General features: G+C 28.7%; 1 protein-coding gene across 6 annotated transcripts in view; it reads right to left on the bottom strand.

Moving 5' to 3' along the window:
* Positions 1-22781, bottom strand: part of LOC123264365 (alpha-tocopherol transfer protein) — a 60454-nt gene that overhangs the window by 24843 nt on the left and 12830 nt on the right. Inside the window, exons 1-3 of one of the 6 annotated variants that reach the window (XM_044727617.1) lie at positions 18768-18917; positions 4258-4350; positions 3852-4174 (exon numbers count right to left, since the gene is read on the bottom strand). In XM_044727617.1, coding sequence (XP_044583552.1) covers positions 3852-4174; positions 4258-4349 — 415 coding nt within the window. In that variant the 5' untranslated portion in view covers position 4350; positions 18768-18917. The other 5 variants (XM_044727618.1, XM_044727616.1, XM_044727620.1 and 2 more) reach the window with 5 other exon arrangements.

A 22781-nucleotide genomic window follows, 5' to 3' on the forward strand; every position in this document is an offset into this window, starting at 1 on the left:
GCGTAGTAGTTAAACATTTTTACTATCTCAGTGTAACTCTCATATCAAATAATTAATTATTAATAACTAATAAAATTATTAATTTTGAGTGTAAATCGCACGATCAGTTAATTAAGTGACTTACATAACCTCTAAAATACTCAACACGTGTCACGAGTTCCCGCAAACAACGGCTATTGAGTTGTAAGTCTAAATTATTTTTTACGTTTATTATAAAATCAAAAATTATTCTTCCTTATTTATAACGAAAATATTGTTGGGAATGGTGAAAAACGAATTCGGTGAAAGTTAGATTTTTATTACAATTGGGAAATTTTTTTTTGTGTTTACTTATGAGAGCTCTAACTTCGACAGAATTTTTTTTTTCACTATTTCTAACAATATGTATTTTCGATATAATTAAGAAACATAAAATTTTTCGCTTTCGTGAAACTATCTAATTTTTACATGTATATTTAATGTAATCAATGATAAAATAATAATTAAATATAATAATTAAATAATTCAATCAGTTCTGTACAGCAATACAAATTCGTCTACTATTCGCTATAGTGTTGACTACATGTTTTCCAGCCCGAGCAGAGATATTGTGGGATAATCACAAAGATTCAATGACTGATGATATATTGCATCAACATCGTACACGGTGTAACGATCTAGCGATAACATTCAGCGACGATATGTACAATGAAGCATTGATTGCTATTGAGGATCTTCGCATTATCATTGCCAACTTACCACTCAGTCATTTCGGTATGAATTCGCCAAATCGAGGTGCAACTGATTTAATGAACACTGAAATGAATCGTGAAACGCAGTACAACACTGTAGAAACGGCGGCGATTGTTACTCGCAATGTCCCACTAATGAATGAGGAACAAAGAACCATTTACGACCGCATTATGCTCGCAGTTTCAGCAGGACAAGGTGGGTTCTTCTTTTTAGATGCACCAGGTGGAACTGGCAAGACATTCCTTATTTCGCTAATTCTCGCCAAAATACGATCCAATAATGGCATCGCACTGGCCGTTGCATCATTGGGCATTGCGGCAACTTTATTGGATGGAGGCAGAACAGCTCATTCAGTATTCAAGCTACCACTAAATATTCAAAATAACCCTGACGCAGTGTGCAACATAAAAAAACAATCGTCTATAGCCACAGTGCTGAAACAGTGTAAAATTATCATCTGGGATGAATGTACCATGGCACACAAACATTCGCTTGAGGCGTTGAACAGGAAATTGAAAGATATTAAAAACAACGACAAACTATTTGGTGGCACTCTGTTAGTCCTTTCAGGTGACTTCAGACAAACACTTCCCGTCATTCCACGTTCAACATACGCTGATGAAATCAACGCCTGCTTAAAATCATCGACATTGTGGCGTAATGTTGAAATAGTACAGCTGAAAGTAAATATGCGTGTTCAAATGCTTCAAGATCCATCCGCTGAAACATTCTCAAAACAACTCTTAGATATCGGCGATGGAAAAGTCACTACAGCTGAAACTGGATACATAAAATTAGCGAATGATTTCTGCACAATCATTGATTCGCAAGATGCTCTCATTGAACAAATATTTCCCTATGGACACAAGAATTACATAAATCTCGAGTGTTATTGTTACAACAGTTATTGCCAGGGGACTTGGTATCATATAAATCTATTGATACAGTTTGCGATGACACTGAAGCTGTAAATTTTCCAATAGAGTTTTTGAACTCACTAGATTTGCCAGGCATGCCACCACATAACTTACAATTGAAGGTTGGATCTCCAATTATTTTGCTTCGTAATTTGAACCCGCCACAGCTATGCAACGGTATGCGATTAGTCATTAAAAAATTGATGAAAAACGTTATCGAAGGCACCATTTTAAATGGCAAGTTTCGAGGTGAAAATATATTGATACCTCAAATACCTATTATACCCACAGATGTGCCAATTCAATTTAAGCATATTCAATTTCCGATTAGATTGGCATTTGCAATGACTATTAATAAATCCCAAGGCCAAACAATGTCTGTTTGTGGCTTAGATTTGAGCACACCATGTTTTTCATACGGACAATTATACGTTGCATGCTCTCGAGTAGGTAAACCATCAAGTTTGTTTGTATTAGCTAAAGACGGGCTAACAAAAAATATTTTTCACGCTGCAGCATTAAGAGATTAATATTATGTAATTAATTAATTATATAAATAATTATTACTTTTAATAAATTAAAACAATTAATGTTTGGTGTTTTGTTATTTTTAAACAACATTCCCTCATCGTTCACAGCGCTCCAGGCCTTTTTCACTCATATTCCACATCCTTATACACTTCCAATAAGTTAGTAATTTTTTTTCTACACTAGAAATTCTCTAGAAATTATTCACATGGCAAAACAACGTTTGCAGGGTCAGATAGTATAATATAAAAATATAATATAAATAAATATATTTTTTTTTTCTTCTATGTATATATAGATCGAATTTAGATATAATTGACGGACTGAATATAGATAAATTAAGTAAAGAATTTTACGACATAAAATAATTTGTTGTCGAAAAACAAAAAAAAAAAGTTATTTTTGACTTTTTATAATTTTCGTTTTTTAAAGCCCTGTAACTTTTTTCCTATGCATTCTAGCGAAAAAATGAAAGAGAACTTTTTTGTAGAGAATTTAATTCTTACAAGATGACGAAAAGGGAAATTTGAAAGAAAAAATTTTTTGACGATTTACAATGAAAATACAGAAAAAAGTTTTTTTTCAATGTATTTTAAATGGGAAAGGTGACCCCCCCCCCCATGCGCCAGCTCAATTTTCAAGATATCAAGTTCATCTTTTAGGAGGTTTTTTTTGGTCTAACAAAGAAACTTTTTAGATGTATTTACTCAAAAAGTTTTTTATTCTGACGCAGTCTAGTGTATATATTATAGGATTCATTTCGAACTCACTCTGCACGAAGATTTTATCTTTATTTTATTTTGAGGATGATTCCCATAATGGTATAGGAATGATTCCTATAATATTCTAGGAATCCTTCCTATACCATTATGGGAATAGTTCCCATAATGATATAGGAACCATTACTATATCATTAGGGGAATATTTCCCATAATATTATAGGAATGGTTCCTATAATTGTATAGGAATAATTCCTATAATTATAGAAACCATTCCTATACCATTATGGGAACCATTCCCATCATTATGGGAAATTTTCCCATAATTCTGGGAAAATTTTCTATAATTATGAGAACAGTTCCTATAATTGCCTGGGAACTGCTCCCATAAAATTATGGGAATAGTTCCCATATTTTTCTTTCCGTGTAGTAGTTATTAACTTGAAATAGTTCGATGACATTATTTGAACTTTTTAGACGTGATAATAATATTAAATCGAGACAGTAATATGTTAAAAAAAAAAAATTTGTGCCCCTTTGGGATATGATAACCTTCCGATTTTTGGTACACGGCAAAAAAAAAACTCGAAAAATTACAGTATATAATGCAACGTGGCGCTTCGTGATGAAAACTGGAAAAATTACAGTTTCAGATTGTAATTATTACAGATTTTATAAGATTTACATTGTAGAATGTAATATTTACATTGAAAGCTCTGAAAATTAAATTCAAAAATTGAATTTAGAAAAATGTTATTTCAAACTGTAATTTTTCTAGTTTTGATTACGACAGGACCGATTTTACATTTTATAATGTAATTATTCCTGTTTTCTTTTTTCCGTGTAGTCGAAAATAGCAGGTGCAGCGCTTCAAAGAACTACTCAAGACTATACCGTGAAAATTGAAGAGACAGTAGCACATGTTCATTGTTAAATTTAAAATGATAATAATTACCATAAATCATATCTCTTAGCTCTTGTAACGTTTGACACTTGACTTCATCTGTTTCACCAAGTTCCCGTTTAGCGTACTCCATCACCTCAGGCGAAATTTCTTCCAAGTCCAGATCGAGTTCTTCATCCTTGAGTTTCATTTCCTCTTTGCTTAACTGCTTTACTTCGTCTAAATTATTCTCGATTATATCCAAGTTCTCCTTGACAGATTTAGTAGCTATTTCATTTTGGACACACAGCATTGGTTGCCACATTTTATGAATATTTCCTGATGATTCTTTAGATATTTTATCACCGATTAACGAGGCATCTAAGCTTTTTCTCCTGTTTAAATGTTTATGTAATTGTAATAAATCCTATTTATGTAATAATAACGTTTAATAAGAGAAAATTTTTTTTTTAATTACCCATTACTGAATTTGGTACTTTTATCCTCCACATCCGTCTTTTTCGGTGTTCCAATTTCGTGGTTATTGACAAAATTTTCATCATTTATCATCCTTAAAGTTCAAAAATTTATTTCCTTTCGATACGAATTTGTATTATTTACTTTTTCTCCCTTCCGGGCGTAAAGCGTCAACTTTAGCCCCGCTGCGCTAAACGAAGTTGCCGCTTTCCGCCTCCGTCCAGGAGAAAAGTAGTATACACACCATAGGCAGTAAATAAGAAAGCCTCAGATCACATGTTTGTTGACCTCGGCTTCGTGTCGGCCAACAATCACCTGTGATATGAGATATTTCTTACTTTACTGCCCTACACGGAGAAAAATTAATAATAGTATTTACTATACGAAAATATTAACTCCTACTATTTGAAATAGTAATAAAATTAATTAGTCACAAAATAATAGGTGTTATCATTGACAATTGTACTAGTTACTATTAATCATGGTAATGATTACCATCGAAAATGATAATTGTAATTATTAAAAATTATAACTGCTCTAATCGAAGATGGTAACTGTAACCATCTCAGATTGTAAAAATTCTGAAAGAAAAAATAATATAAATTTATTCAATTCAATTCTTTATTTGCATCCATATTTTAGTGATGAGCATTTTTTCCTTTAAAATATTAAAACAAATAATAACACAATCGTTTAAATCCATATATGATAAAAATTTCCAAATATTAGAGCTGTTATTGATTATTTTGAATGATTGACTATGATTATCAAAATAGCAATCATCCAAGATTTGGGTTACTAAAAAAGTCTTATTATTATCAATTATTAATATTTTTTCACAAGATAAAATTATGAAACATCATTTGATGGTTCCATTATAATTTAATTAATTGTAATCCTATCATCTATATTATTAAGAGAATATCATTAAGAGAAAATACTCAATTTCTAGATTCATAATTAATAAATGACCTTATATCTTGTGAATTATTGAAATTTTTACAGATATAAGCTCACTCCGACATTATACTCATCGAGACCTTTCATTTGAGTACCCACATCAATTTTTCATATATTTATATATTATATATTTATATGTAATATATTACATATAATTTATATATTATATATTTATATATATATATATATATATATATATATATGCATATATATATATATGTATATTAGGGTGTGCCGAAAAAATCGGATATTTTTTTTTCACTTTCCGCTCTAAATATCGTAGAAGATGCCGAAACAAAAGGCCTGTCTAAAAGAGAGTTCTTAATTTTAATCGATTCTGAAGTTTTTCCCATTTAAATAGCACGGGAAAAATTTTTTTTTCATTTTTACTGCCGCAACGTCTGAAGATTTCAGTTTTTCATAAAATAAACTATTAGACCTCATTTGGGATTAAATTTTGAACGAAAAATTTCATTGGTTCATATTGCTACCATCGAAGCCTGACTTTTTATAAAGCTTTACAGTATCAATTTTCCCCAAATTTCGTGTTTTTCGTAATTTTTAGCTAAACTATCCAAGATAGAATAAAAAAACAAATGACAATTTTGTAGTCCATTTAACGCACTACAAAAAACATCCAGATAAATTTTCGGTATCATCAATATTTTCAAAGTTACAGACCAACAAAATCCTATTTTTCTAATTTTTAGCTTTGTTCAAGTGAACCATCGATAAAAATACAAAAAATTTGGTTCTTATTTTTTAGTACATCAAATTTGCTACAAAATTGTATAAGAAAGATTCGTTTCCGCAATAGCTCAGAGTAACAAGCCTCCCGAGAAAAAATATTTATATATAATTATATATATTTATATATAAATTGGTTATATATGATTATATATGAAAAATGGCCAAATATAATCATATATAATTATATATAACAATATTTAATTATATATTTATTACATCTGATTAATTATTGGGTTAATTTTATGGATATAGTATTTAATATGATCCTACGCAATTCTCTGTAACCAATTATAATGCAAAAAAAAAATCTAGCTATAATTTTACGGCTATAACACCAACGGTCACCCATCCAACTATTAACCCTGCTCAATGCTGCTTAACTTTAGTGATCTCCGTGCGTCTTGAAGTTTCTGTCTGCTGTGCTGCTGTCTTAGATGACAATGATTCTATGATCTACATAATGTATCATATGAGTTTATCATAAATAAAATATAAAAATTGATTATATAATATATTTGGATAGTCATAATTCATAATTTATTTATTTGACCGAATCTCATTATAATATAACACTTATTTAAATAATAAAATAAATAATGATTTTACTATTAGGTAGTAGCGGAGCAGACCAAAACATCTCATAGGAAATGTAACAAATTTTGTATTTCAGAATTATTTAAACGTAATTATGATCATCATTTTACACTTTTCGTGATTACCAAAAAAAAATTTTTTTTCAAAGAAAAAATTTTTATATATGTTAATTATATATAAGCATATATAATTATATATACTTATATATAATTATATATGGGATTATATATAATCTTGGATGGCTGTATATTGCTCCATATATAGTCATTTATAATTATATATGATTATATATGACCTCATATACAATTCCATTTATAATTATGTATGATTATATATAATCCTGAATGGCTGTATATTGCTCCATATATAGTCATATATAATTATATATAATCTTGTATACAATTCCATATATAATCATGTATGATTATATATAATTATATATGATTATATATAATTGTATATAATTATATATGTGATTCCATATATAATTATATATAGTCATATATGATTATATACAATTATATATGATTATATAGAAACATTTTTTCTCGGGCTGATAAGTCATATTTTCATAATTTTTCAACTATATTTTCTAAATTATTGACGATAAATGACAAATTTCAATTAAAAATTTTAAGTATATTTAATTCTCTAAAAAGTTAGCCTAGATTAATTTTTTACATTATAACTTGCTTAATAAGTCAACAAATATTATTGTTATTTATTTCGTTTTTGGTCTATTGAGGTTATTTAACCAATCCTCAAGACAACCCTAATTAATTAAACATATTGAAAATGATTTGACACATTCCATTCCCACAAGATATATTATTAAAAATAAGAAAATTGAATGATTAACAAGTATTCGATATAATCAAACATCAAATTTTTTCTAGTACTTTGTAATCCTATTCTGTTTCAAACGATCTTCTATTTTTCGAACTGAAAAACATGCTAAATTCTATATTGAGTTAGAAAAGCGTTTTAATGTTCCAATAATAAAATTTTTGAAGGCTTTTAATTATAATCCACAGCAGAAAGTTTTAGGGATAGTCTGCAGGATCAACTGAATTTTCGGATAAATGGTTCAGGATTAAATACACAGTATAAAAAACAAATCCGAGGAGCAACTAGTTTCAACAGAATGCATAAGAATAAGAAAAGGTATTTTTGAAAAATTGAGCCTTTATTGAAGTAATTTACTACAAGTAAATAATTGTTATTTATAAAACTATACTTAGATTCACACTAATAAATCGGATAATGCCGGCATAAATTACAAGTTTTCTATATAAAAACCAGATCTATTGTATTCCAGACATTTAAACGTATTTGGTTTGTAACTTAGTAATGTAGTAACTCTTAGTAATATTAGGAAATTTTTTCCTATGCTCATCAACAACTTGCAATAAATATTGCCTTTGTTCTCCACTCCTGGTCAAACAGTTTTTGTACTCCTGAATTAATGCTACGCCTCGTTCAGCGAGATCATTAATCACTTGTAAGTCAGACAGCACTGATTTACAGTGTAAATAATTTTGATCAGATGCCCAGAGATCTGGATCCTTGTCCACGAATTGATGCGGTAATTCAAACTGTTGAAATAAAAGCAATGATTGCTTGCTAGCAAAATCACAGAGATTTTTCGATAATAACAAGCTTATATCTTTGGCAATAAACTTTTTCGAGTTTGCAGCATTACTGTTCCGCACTTTCATTGCAGCTACGGTTTGCCTTTTAATTTGTAAGGGTACACTGTCATCAAATAACGCTAAACCGACTAACTCTTCGGATAAGTACCATAAATGTCTTAATAATGTCGAGCTTGCTGCGTCAGCAATTTTTTTATGAACAGAACGGTATTGATATAAATTTTTAACCATATTCAAATCTTGATTAGGTGACTTTATCGCAGAAGGTGCTTGAAACCATGAAATGACATAAAATTCGACGAGGAATAAGCAGACATATCTTAGTCCATTTACCTCAGTGGAATTCATTTGAAACTGTTTTCGAAACATAAACAGTTTCAAAGCGTACAGAGCTTTTGACATCCATCTGGCATGGTGGTTGGATCCTGGAGCTTTAAAGCTTATTCCATTTTTTGTAGAACCGCCTAAAAATATCAACACCAATTCTAAAAACTCTTTATAATCGTCTCGGTCATGCTTTTCCTGAAATATAAAATTTGTAATTGAATTTTGAGGATCTGAATCAAGATTTGCGACTAATCAATAAATTAACCGCAATTATCATTTAGAATTTGAAGAAAACACTATGATCCGGTTTTAAATGAGTACTATGCGAATAACGCTACTAAGTCAGACAATTAGGAGAGTAAAATAATTTCCAATTTTTTATAGTGAGTTCTGAAAGGATGTAACTTTATTAAAAGCTGCTATTTCGAGATGAAATAAAGCATTTTAACTCTTAAATTCTCTACTAATAGAAATGAGACACAGAATTTTTTCACAGGTTTTCCTTTCAGCCCGATCAGAACTAATATTAATCAAAATAATTTTTAAAATTTGTTGATTTTCAAATCTATTTCTAAAAGAGGTTCATTTGACCAAAAAATGTAGACGAGAATCTTGACAATGAAAAGAAAAATTTGATAAGATAATGATAGAGCTCGATAAACAATTACGATTGTTATAGAATATTTTGTAGTTGGTATATGATCGTCGGTGTTTTTGTCTTTGAGTTCATTATTGCAAAACCATCAAATACTCTCCAAAATAACCAAAACGATGACCTTCTTAAAACTAATGTGCAAATGTCAATAATTAGAAAAAATGATTATAATTTAAATATCTGTAGTCGATCAATAATGAAACCTATTATTTCATTTTTTTTTTTTTTCATGAATTCTTTCATTTATAATTGAATCCTGAATACCAATTTCAAATTTTGTTTTGTCTATGTTTTTCCAATTATTTTGGAATCGTACAAAAACTGCTACATTAGGAGAACTTACTCCTGACTAAACAACTTCGACAACGCTTCTTAAAATCAATTCATACACATGATGTTGACATGCCAAATAGAATAATGGCTTTTTTAACATTTTTTCTAATTGGCCGCATGTTCCTTTATCAACTCCTTAAATAAAAATGATTAAAAATATTAACATTACCAATCATCATCCGGAAGTATAAACTATAATATCGAAAAATATATTCTTGAACCAGTATTAAAAGTAAGTTGCATGCAATGAACATAAATGACAAGATCTGAAAAATTTTCTGCACACAAGGTTAGTTTCTTTAAAGTTGTAACTTGATGCCAGTAGAAAACGAGGCATTGAAAATATCATGATTCTGGTTTGAAAAATTTTAAATAGGCAAATTAAATGATATATTTAAGAACAACCGTGTCGTCCCGAAGCAACAATATTACAACTTTAAAAAAAGCTTTTTTTATATGCGTCATTTTACCAAATAAAATCGATTTAACTCATATTGGAGCTTTCACAAAATCAGACGTGATTTTATTAATATTGGTACTTATTTGCATAAGAATAATGAAGAAATAAAAATATTTAAAAAATGAATGAAATTTTAAAAATCATCACTCAATTGTAAGGGCTCCAATTTTTAAAGGATTTCTCTCTCTCTCTCTCTCTAATAAAAAAAATACCTTCAAAAAATTTTAAAATAATAGGTAAAAATTGTCTTGTCAAAATGACATCGTTTGGTGGAATGATCCACATATTTTTTCGGGAACAGGTGAATGTTGTTTACTAATTCATTTACCTGTATTTGTCGCACTTGTGTCAAAGTACATAGCTTTAATCCGATCTGAAATATTCCACTCATTTATGGTTTCTTTGATGGTGATTGCTTGGTTTAAACCAGTCCCACGGTCAAGTTTTAGTACTCCCAATAACTGCTGAGTATTGACACCCTTATAAGATTATTGGAAGTCTTTCGACTTTATTCCGGCCAGTAATATCAGGCAGCAACTTTCCATCCCAGTGGATGACAATGCATTGAGCAACTCGTAGATCAGTTTTCAAATCTTCAGCAATCTTTTTTCTTATCTCGATCCGATTTCGATGGATCGTACGGTGGCTTACAGAAATCATTTAAATTGATTCCTAAAGCTGATGCAAATGCGCAAAAAAGATACGTGGCTTATCTACTACTCACATTCGCTCTATCTATTGCCGAAACCACTTCTGGTGTCATAAGTTTTAATTTTTTTAGTTTTGGTTCAACAGGTAGCTCATCGAAAAAATCAGAAGTAGTAGAATGATTTGATTGAATTGATATAGTAGAAGTGGTAGAATGTTGTGAAAGAGGTAACAAAGAGACTATAAATAGAAATTATAGAAAAATAATCATTAAAAAAAAAGAAGAAAAAAATTGAATGTTATTAGTTCATAAAAAAGATCTTTTGAATTGCGAGAACTTCATAAACATTAAGCTCACACTCATTTGAAAATGTTAACAACTTTCTGGTCTACTGTAAATGATGATAGAATATTACTTTTATCTTAAATAGCCGAAAACACATATTTGGTTTCTAGTGAAATTGCTCGTATATTTTCAGTAATGTACAGTATTACATAAAGCATTAGTAAAGTGTGAGCGAATTGCCTATCAAGTAAGTGAAGAATATAAAAATTATGACGTTAGTATAGACTATTCACAGTACATTTACTCAGTAAAAAATTTTTTGTCATTGCGTAAAGTATAAAAATTTTTGTGTAGAATATTACACTCTAGTGTGTAGAATTTCACATTCTCATGTGTTTATTTAACACACTAGAATGTTGAATTAACATTAGTTTGTGTAAAAACAGTCAGTAAAACAAATATTTGTGTTAAATTAGACGAAAATTTTTTTACTGTGTAAAAATCATTCACAGAATATTAAATTAAAAATTAATTGTAAAGTTATTGCTGTGAGAAGAATTCTTTAAAATGGATTATTAAAAATAAAAGCAACGAGTAACCATTCGATTTTACCTGCTTCATCAACTTCATTAGTATTTACATTTGTCCCAGAATTTTCCATCGAAATAAAATTTGAATTGTCTTCCACACAAAAGGTCGATGTATTTTGTACATCTTCAATATTGGCTAAAATCTTTATCAACTGACTACGTTTGCAAATTTCCCGACTAGCAATCAAAACTTTCATTTGTGGTGAGCTTAATGTTGTCAAAACATTCTGCGGTGCAATATCGAACATTTTGTCGAGAGAATTGATAAAAGTTTTTTCGGCCAATTGTTGTGCGGGAGATTTTTTGCGAGCTTTATGTACTTGAGTTTTTTGCCAGTTTTTATGTAATTTTTAAATTTTTCCAATTGAACGATGTGAATTGTTTCCTGGTAATGTGAACTTATTCCACACTTTGATAAACTCACACAGAACAAATCTAGCACTTTCGCGAATGAATAGTTTATCTGTTCGATGTTTATAGAAAAATGAACATAAAACATCATGATTCGTAGGTAATTTCAAATCACTTAAAGTTTTTGACTCGAACCCAACCAAGTTAATGTAATTTTTACTTGTTTTACAAGACATTGTTCATCAATAAACTGGTATAATTGTTGATACGATAATGATTCATTAAAAAACTAACCTCAATTAAGGACCAATTATAATGAAAGACAATAGAGTCCTCTAATAGCCGATTTCAAGCGGATAATTGATCAATTACGCAAAAAGTCAATAAATACTCAGAGGGCGTTAGTTGAGAATTCTGTAGAAAATTTTAATTTGACTAAACCTCAGCCAGTAATGATAACTCTTTTTACCAGAAAGTGAAAAGTTCCATACAAAAGTTAATATTAATATGAACACGTAAATATGGAATATAAAAAATTTTTTTATAATTTAATATGTCGTAAAGATTAGTAAAAATGTAATAAGTTTTACAATGTAATATTGTGAAAGGTTAGATATGGAAGGTTTTATCCTGGATTACTATATGACTAAAGTAATTTGTTGAACAATTCTGTTTTTTCGCAGCAATGTTAATAAATAAATTAATAGATACGAAAAAAAAATAATAATTTAAAATACATATAATTATATATGATTAGATATGATTATATTTGGCCATTTTTCATATATAATCATATATAACCAATTTATATATAAATATATATAATTATATATAAATATTTTTTCTCGGGAGGCTTGTTACTCTGAGCTATTGCGGAAACGAATCTTTCTTATACAATTTTGTAGCAAATTCGATGTACTAAAAAATAAGAACCAAATTTTTTGTATTTTTATCGATGGTTCACTTGAACAAAGCTAAAAATTAGAAAAATAGGATTTTGTTGGTCTGTAACTTTGAAAATATTGACGATACAAAAAATTTATCTGATTGTTTTTTGTAGTGCGTCAAATGAACTACAAAATTGTCATTTGACTTTTTGTTCTATCTTAGATAGTTTAGCTAAAAATTACGAAAAACACGAAATTTGGGGAAAATTGATACTGTAAAGCTTTATAAAAAGTCAGACTTCGATGGTAGCAATATGACCCAATGAAATTTTTCGTTCAAAATTTAATCCCAAATGAGGTCTAATAGTTTATTTTATAAAAAAATGAAATCTTCAGACGTTGCGGCAGTAAAAATGAAAAAAAAATTTTTATGTGTTATTTAAATGGGAAAAACTTCAGAATCGATGGAGGACCTCTTAAAATTAAAATTAAGAACTCTCTTTTGGACAGACCTTTTGTTTCGACATCTTCTACGATATTTTGGGATAGTAAAAAAAAAAAATATCTGATTTTTTTGGCACACCCTTATGTATATATGAAAAATATATAAAAATGCATGTGGGTACTCAAATGAAATCTATTGATGAGTGTAACATCGGGATGAGCTTATATCTTTGAAAATATCAATAGTTAAGAAATGACCTTGTACCTTGTGAGCTATTGACATTTTTAAAGGTATAAGCTCATCCCGACATTACACTCATCGAGACCTTTCATTTGAGTACCCACATCAATATTTCATATATTTATATATATATGTTATATATATGTATATATGAAAAATATATAAAAAGGCATGTGGGTACTCAAATGAGAGCTCTTGATGAGTGTAACATCGGGATGTGCTGACATCTTTAAAAATATCAATAATTAAGAAATGATCTTGTATCTTGTGAACTATTGACATTTTTAAAGATATAAGCTCATCCCGATGTTACACTCATCGAGACCTTTCATTTGAGTACCCACATGAATTTTTTATATATTTATTTATATTATATATATGTATATATGAGAAATATATCAAAAATGCAAGTGGGTACTCAAATGAAAGCTCTTGATGAGTATAACATCGGGATGAGCTTATATCTTTAAAATATATATTATATATATGTATATATGAAAAATATATCAAAAATGCAAGTGGGTACTCAAATGAAAGCTCGTTATGATTGTAATATCGGGATGAGCTTACATCTTTATAAATGTCAATAGTTAAGAAATTAAAGTACACTTTAACGAAAATCATTATACAATTAAGCAAAATTTTATTTATTATAGTTCGCAATTGTTGGCAGTCACATAGGGACTACAGGTTGCTAGTTTTGATAATTTGTGCATTGAATTTCTTCAACAGAATGCATAACTAGAACAGGTTAATGAGTTTATTTCATCTGCTAGCTTTAAGCATATCATTTAATTTAATGTAGAAGAAAAATTACATGTAGTCAAACTGATTCGGTGCATTTCAAAAAAAGTTTGAAAAATCCAAAAGTGCACGCCTCATAACGCTCATTCATTTTTTAAGAAAAAAATTAACTGTGTAATTTATTAAAAAAAAAAAAAATTATAATGAAGTAATTTCTTACAAAGTATTTTTTATTTTTTTTTTAAATATCGGCGCCGTTTTTTCTTGTCATAAGCGCACGCAATCTTAAAAAATCTAGCTTGATCAAGTGGCGCCATAGTTTTCACGTGACAAAGAAGAAAGTTCGTTTGGCTTTGTACGGTTGTATTGTAGTGAATTTTAATAAAAATTCAATTTTAAAAAAAGTACGTCAGCTAGGCCACTGATATGAAATACGGACCCAGTTCATCGAATTCTTAAACTAATAAAAAAGGTCCGGTCTTGAAATATCAATTTGTTCGGTAGTAATCGCTGGTACATCCAAAATGGGGTGACATCCGGACGTCCACGTAAAATTTTTTTCAAAACGTTTTTTTTTTCAAAATAGCAACATGAAATGATTTTAGAAAGTAAGAGATGGTTTAATTTAAGTGTTTTTTCGGTGTACATCTACTTATATCATTGTATAAGTGTAATATGGTTGCGTTAGAGGCATTTAAAAATCACAAAATTGCTTGACCTTGACGAGTCGAGTATAAAGCACAACCTCACGCGCTTCGCGCTCTGAGGCGTGCAATACGATACCATCAACTGGAGCAAAGAGTATGCTCTCTTTAATTGCAATTGTTAAAGGGAAAATTTTAATTTAAATAATTATGATCAATAATTAGTTTAAAGCTTCCTTGTAATAAAAATTTAAATATACATTCAATCCGAATTTAATCCCGATTTTTTGTGCACTACACTGCGCTACAACTGCTTTTAGTTTATTCAGAAATGCATCCACGCTAACGCAAATTTTTAATTTTTTCAATATTTTTCACTACCCTAGTAGAAATGAAATCAAGTTTTTAGCCAGTAACTGGCCAGTTTTACTAGACTTAAACCAGTAACTGGCCAGTGTAATATCCAGTTTCTGTCTAGTAACTGGCCAGTTTTACTAGAGATCTAACAAAACATTATGGCGGCTTTAGTGAAACTGTCAGTTTCGAATTCTGAGGTTATTAGGCGTTATTAAAATTGTCAAATAAATTCAAAATAATGTTTAATAAACGATATGATATAAAAAAGTTTCATTTATGTGTACATTATAAAATAGATAACATCATTAGTCTGATAGACTAATAATAAATCTAACAATAGAATAAGAAAATAATTATTTTGAATTGGAGATTTGTTTTTAATGCCCACAGTCGCAATTTATATATTGTGTCATTTTTTTTCACTGTATCCATTTTGAAATATATACTGGAAATTATTTACACGTTAATAAACACTAATTTTGATTGATTTATACTGTTTTTTAATAATAATAATTACAATAATGATGCGTACAGGTTAACAAAAAAAATAAACAAACATACACACACTAGTAAAGATACACTGTCGGTGTAACTAATGTTTATGACTTAGTTGTAGGTGGCGCGATTTCAAGTTTTTACTCGATATCACTGGCCAGTTACTGGTTTATATCCAGTGAAAACTCGATTATTTCTACTAGGGTAGCTTAGATAGTAGCTATTATTATTACTGATGGTAACTGTAACCATCAGGTTATATTAGGAATCACGATTTTGATAATAGTAGTAACTAGTTAAAATAATAATAGCTATTATTACTGATTACCATCATAATAGTAGTAGTAACCATCAGGATGGTAACTACTACAATTCAGATGGTTTACATAATTATTTAAATAATATTTACTACTATCGAATTCAGTTAATAGATTTTACCATAACTAGATAGTAATCTCTACTATAAAATTTTCTTCGTGTAGGTGTGTAATATAATATTATTATTTTTATGACTTAGATTTTTAAAATGTTCTTTGAATTCGTTATTTAATAGTTTGTTATAACTCATTAAAAAACATTATATTTATTCTGGATTTCTATTTGATACATTCAATCGTTAAATTGTTGGCCCATATATGCAATTATTATTATTTCTTGCATGCTTATTATAATTATACTTTGACACGAAACCACACAATTATATTTCACCTCAACTTTTCTTATTTACATAGCTTTTTTTTACGTCCTTCATATGTCATCGCAATCATGATCAATACCTGTAAATATTTCGTCCGTATTAATTCAATTTGAGTAACTCCATCCGTCAATACCCTATTGACAGTAAAAATGAAATTTTTAGGAACCGATAAAAAATAAGTATTTTTAAAAGTTTCTTTGAAATTGAACGTACAGATGCATAAAATGCGCTTTTTTACTACACTAAATAATAATTGAGTAGTTGATTTGGTAATTGATTGATAATGTTTATTATTTGATCACTCATGACAAAAATTAAAGACAAGTCATCTTCTAATCATTAGAACGTGTATTATTATTTATTCGAGTATATTAAAAAAAACAATTTTTTTTGAATGATTTTTTTTTTAATTTTCATCAGAGATCGTCAAAATAAAGAATTTGCAAAAATTTTAGCCCTTAATATTAATGCTTAAAATCGCGAACCGAAATTTTCCATTTTTCATTTAAATAATATAGGAAAAAATAATTTTAAACTTTTGAATTTCATATCTAGTCTTATGTATAAAGTGCTATTCTGTATCTGAATATTTTAACGTCCTTGAGATAATAGCGAGTATGTTTTACTTGAATAATTTTCATGATTACGTGAAATTATATTGTATTAAATTTATCCGAAGCACTAAACAACACTGAACAGTTTTTATTAAAATGACTGTATGTAAATAAAAAATATAATATAGGTTACTTCAAAAATACACTATTTGTAACCTAAATACTTGTGTTTCGATTTGACAACGACCAAATATTGATTCTACAGTTTGTATACTAATGATATATGTCACTTTCTTTTTAAATTGGAATTACACTATCGTTTATTATTATATAGAAATTAACGAATTTGCTTATTAGAAAAAAGAATTTGGAAATATTACCTCAATAAAAAATGTATATCTATATATTGCTCAAAACAAATCTTTTTTAATCTTTTCAAATCGTTTAACTCATTTTAAATCTTTTTTTCTCATCAGGGTAAGATTATGGAAACAAAATAGATTTTTAATGATTTGAAACAGTTTTTTGTACTGAAGCTATATAATTAACTTGCAACCTATGATCTCACGCTAAGGCAAATAAAAAGTAAGATAAAAAATATAGTAATAACCATGCAATGTTGACTAAAATCAAAAACATGAGTTGACTTTGACAGCCTAATTGCGTATATATTAACCGTCTTCATTTCTTATACTAAAAAAGTAAAAAAATTTCAACATGTAAATCTTTAATTTTTTATAATTTATTCTGTTGTATAAAATGATTTATTTTGAACAAATTTTAGACACCTCGAATAAAGGCTTCTTCCTTTGTTACTCGGAAAGAAGTCGTAACAGTGTTAAAAAAAGTTAAAAAAATTAGGAAAACGGCTGATCCTGAAGGTCATCCCTGCAACTTCCCACTAATTCCATACCTAACTCTTAAAATTAAGCACTGATGACGTTTTTGTACTCTTCGAGCTCAGAAAAACAATTCATGTGTTATTTTGAGCTCTCCGAGCTCAAAGAGTTATACAGCTGTTCTATGCTTTTGAGCTCTTCAAGCTTTTAAACTTTCAATAAAAGAATACTATAATATGATACATATATTTGAATAATAAATAAATTACACATCAGTTATCAGTACAGATGTACAGTGAAAATTGAGGTACACAATAGAAAATTTTGCGTCATTGCGTTAAAAAATTTTGTGTTAAAAATTTTTGTGTTCAATATTTAACACTTTTATATGTAAATTTAATATTTATTGTGTTAAATTAATACAAAAAAGTGTTAAATATTTAACATGAAAATTTTTAACACAAAATTTTTTGACGCATTGACGCAAAATTTTTTACTGTGTAACTTTGCAATTAAATAGTCAGATTCAGCATAAAAATAATATCTGACGATTTGTGTAAATTTACCTTCTAATTTTCCTCATATATATTCATCAAACAAAAATGTATATCCAGAGTAAAATCTTTAAATTTTCATGTTTAATTTTTATCATGCTGTAGAACATTGCGAATAGTTATAAATATTTAATTATAATAAAACTCTGGATTTATTAAACATAAAATAACTCCGTAATCAGCGAACTTCAAGCTGTTACTACTTATAATTTTTATTGATCATCTCAGATAATTAACTACCGACTCAAAAAAAAAAAAAAAACGAAGTTACTAATGACCTGCTAAAATGATTATGAATGTAAATGAAAGATGATATTGTTATAAGCAGTAGATTATATAAATATGTTTATTATTATAAATGTTGGACAATCACAAAAAAAATGTGATAATAATGTAAATGTAATTGCAATATTTAAGAGCAAAACAATTGTGTAACTAACTTTACTTACGCTGTATATTCACTCAACTACACTGTAGCACATCGATCATAAAACTTCAATTGCCTTTTACTGGCCACGGTCAACTCACGATTACTACGATCATGTTCAACGTTTTATACCAACCACTCCAAGCTTTGTTATTGAATAAGAAAAAATTATTGTGGAAATATCTATTTTTTGTCTGTTTACTAATTATTTAAATTTTCTTCAGTTAATTTTATATTGATATTTCTGTGTCATACTACACAGTAAAAAATTTTTCGTCATTGCGTAAAGTGTAAAAATGTTTGTGTCGAATTTAACATTTAAGTGTGTAGAATTTAACATTTTAGTATGTTGATTCAACACAATAGAGTGTTGATTCAACACAAATTGTGTAAAAAAAAGTCATCAACACAAATTTTTGTGTTGAATTTGACGAAAAATTTTTAACTGTGTATAGCTTGTTAAGAAATTAAAAATTGTAATTACGGCAAATATTTGAGGGCGTATAAACTTTATACAAAACTTTATTACAACAGTAAAAAATGTCTTCTTGAATTACTTATTTCATAGTTTTACATTATGAATTTTTATGATAGTTGCAAATTAATTATTGAACATATAATACAGAAAATTTAATGGATGAAACAATGAAGGTCAGACGTAAGGACATTATTTTTTTTTCCTTTATAAAGAACTAATATAAGACTACTGTTTTTTATGCTTCAAAAGGAAAATAGTTAATCGAATTGTGCGGCAAGGGTCATATAGATGGTACGAAAATATTACGAAACGTGGTCAGGGTCAGGCTTCTGCGTCTCCAGATCGATGTGCTTTCACTAACGATACTTTCACATAATCTCAAGCAGGTATTAGTATTTGTTACATTGACTGCGTACGATAAAGATAAAGTAACAACTTACATTAATTCAAGGTCACATTAAGGGGGATGGCCACTGTGACGATCGAAAAAATAGGTGATTTTCGGGAATTTTTTTGACTGGGATAATAAAGGAATTCGGGGATCGGTTTTTTTTTTTGTTTTATAAAGTATGCATTAAAGATTATTCTCCTAAATTTTTATCAAAAAATATTATGTTGTTACAAAGTTATTAGCATTTTTTTGGAGCACCAATAGTATATTACAACCCAAGGTTGTATCCCATACGTCAGGGTATCCAACATTCTGGTCATGGGTTGTATACTATTTTTCTTGCTCTCCAGCCGAAAGTACGCAACCCCGTGGAAGGGTTCTTGCAAAACTGAGGCGAAGCCGAGGTTTTGCCGGGCGTGAGGGGGGCGCCGCCCAACTTTTGCAAAGCCGAGGCTTTGCTGGTCGGGGCGGGTATAAAAAAAAAAAAAAAATAAAAGTTAATAAATTGAAAAAAAATGTTATTTTAAACTTTACTTACAAATGCTCTGATTAAGAGTGATATGATGCACAGAATTTGTCACAAATATTTAAACTCATTCTCATTACAGAATTTATTTTTTTAAGTTGATTAAAAATGAGTTTTTAATTAGAATTCGACGGCTAAAAAAGATTGAAATTAAAATATTATTACAAGTTTGTAGAGTACATGGATCGTTTTATAAACATTGCTTTACTAACTATCGAAATATAAAAAAAAGCAAATAAAATTCACAAAACTATTATGTTTTATTTTTTAAACTTTTTATATAAATTATTTGTGCAGTATTATTATTAAATAGTTCATTAACAATGATCTAGTTAAAAATTATTTTTATTTTTTTGATATTTTTTGGTTAGTTTATGCGCTGACATGTTACATACAGACGATGTTGTGACTGTTATATATACAGTTGAAACTCGCTGTATAGGCCGGTCGCGCCACGAAAATGCGAAAGAAAGCGAGGTTCTGTGCTGCCGAGCCAGAAAATATGCGTAGCGCGCATGCGTTAGAGCAGGCCATAAGTTGCTCTTCCTGGAGTAAATTGCTGCCAGGAAGAGCCTACTTTCGGCTAGGAGAGCAAGAAAAAAAATTTCCTCCTCCATGATGCGATCTCTAACTAAAAAACGGATTATCTAAAACAAAAAAACGAAACAGCGTTGTAATCTGCATGCATGTGGTTATCGTTGCACGTAGGGGATTTTGACAATTTGGATTGAAAAAAAAATAGCGACATATTAAAAATTTTTTCATTTTTTTTCCTCATTTTTTTGGATTCAAACAGCCCTAAAAAATCTTAAAAATCAAAATTTCCAAAATCCCCTACGTGCAACTATAGCTACTGAATAGACGAATACGGGGAAAAAAAAAGTTGCAAATCGGTTCATATTTATGTAAATTACAGTTCTCATTAGTTCCAAAAAGTAGTTTCGAGAAAAACGCGTTTTCGTAAGATGGACGGTGTGGCTTAATGTATATAGAATAATCGAAAGGAAATTTAGTATAGACCGGATAGCTCAAATGGTAGAGTAGCCGACATGTCTTCGGAAGGTTCTGGGTTCGAATCCCAGTCCGAGCTATCTAATAATTTTTTCTCTCATATTCTATAAACTCACATTAAGATGATCCTCTCCACATTCCTTTCTCAATCCTTCCCTACCAATATCCTGTTACGTGAATGTGGAACGCTTCACGTAATAATTACCGTAACTCCTATTCTTTCCCGCTTCACAGCATTATTTATATTTGTAAAAAATGTGGAACGCTTCACATCAACTCTTCACATCCTTCACAGGATGACACGCAAAATCGTGAAGCGTTCTACATTTTTACAAATATAAATAATGCTGTGAAGCGGGAAAGAATAGGATATGAATATATCCTGAAGCGGGAAAGAATAGGATACATGCGCAATTCACTAAATAAATTAACCTTTTTAATATTTATAAATACAAAAGATAATTATGAGCTATGATAGAATTCGGTATTTTACAATAAACGTTATTATAATGTAATATAATTAATACAAATAATTTATAAAAATTATTTTTGTTTATAAGAAATCTTCATATCATATGATATTACAAGCAAAACAAATTCACTCAACAAAATATTTATTAACTGTTAATAAATATTCGTTAACTATTAATAAATAGTTATTAACTATTAATAAATGTACTTTCCTACCAAATAAATATTTATTGAATGTTAAAAAATATTTATTAAAGTTTAATAAATTAAATAATTGTCTTCAAATAAATTAAATTATTAATAGTTAATAAATCCTTTTATCAGTGTAATAATTGCAGTTTTGTTTTTTAGTTAAACGAATCAACAACAAGTACGTATAATGATAAAAAATAAAAAAGAATGCAGTAAATATTTCTGCTGGTATTTTTTAAGACACAACAACTCTGGTGTCTCATTTTTTTTTAATTTATTAAAATTAAAACAAAATAAATACTTCCACGTGTACTTGCTTATAATTTTAGGAATAATAGCCTCCCGTAACTCCGAAAGTAATCACTGCGAACGCTTCAGTCGATTTCATTTCCCCTACCATGGCTTCACTCAGAGCGAATAGGTAACATCCCTACTCCGTGCTGTTTACAGGGTGAGAATGACACCGGTAGACACATGGAGGGGATAACTTACCAAGTGATAATAATTGATGTTATCGAGCGGGATAGAAAATGATAAAATTATGAAAATGACTATTAAAAAGCAAGGGTTGGTGATAAAAAAGTGCAAATTTAGAGTTGTATGTATTTTTTGATGCCACATAATAAAAAAATAAAAAAAAAAAAATTTTATTAAAAAAATAAAAAAAAAATTTTTAGGGTGAACACCCCTTATCACTTAGAGGTTAGAAAAATAGATAGTAGCCGATTCTCAGACTTACTGAATATGCATAAAAATTTTCATGAGAATCGGTCAAGCCGTTTCGGAAGAGTATGGGAACGAACATTGTGACACGAGAATTTTATATATTATATATATATGTGTATATATATATATATATATATATATATATATATATATATATATATATATATATATATATATATATATATATATATATATATATATATATATATATATATTACCGGCTCTCTCTTTTATAACTCTC

The sequence above is a fragment of the Cotesia glomerata genome, linkage group LG4 (assembly GCF_020080835.1).
Source record: "Cotesia glomerata isolate CgM1 linkage group LG4, MPM_Cglom_v2.3, whole genome shotgun sequence".
NCBI classification, from domain to species: Eukaryota; Metazoa; Arthropoda; class Insecta; order Hymenoptera; family Braconidae; genus Cotesia; species Cotesia glomerata.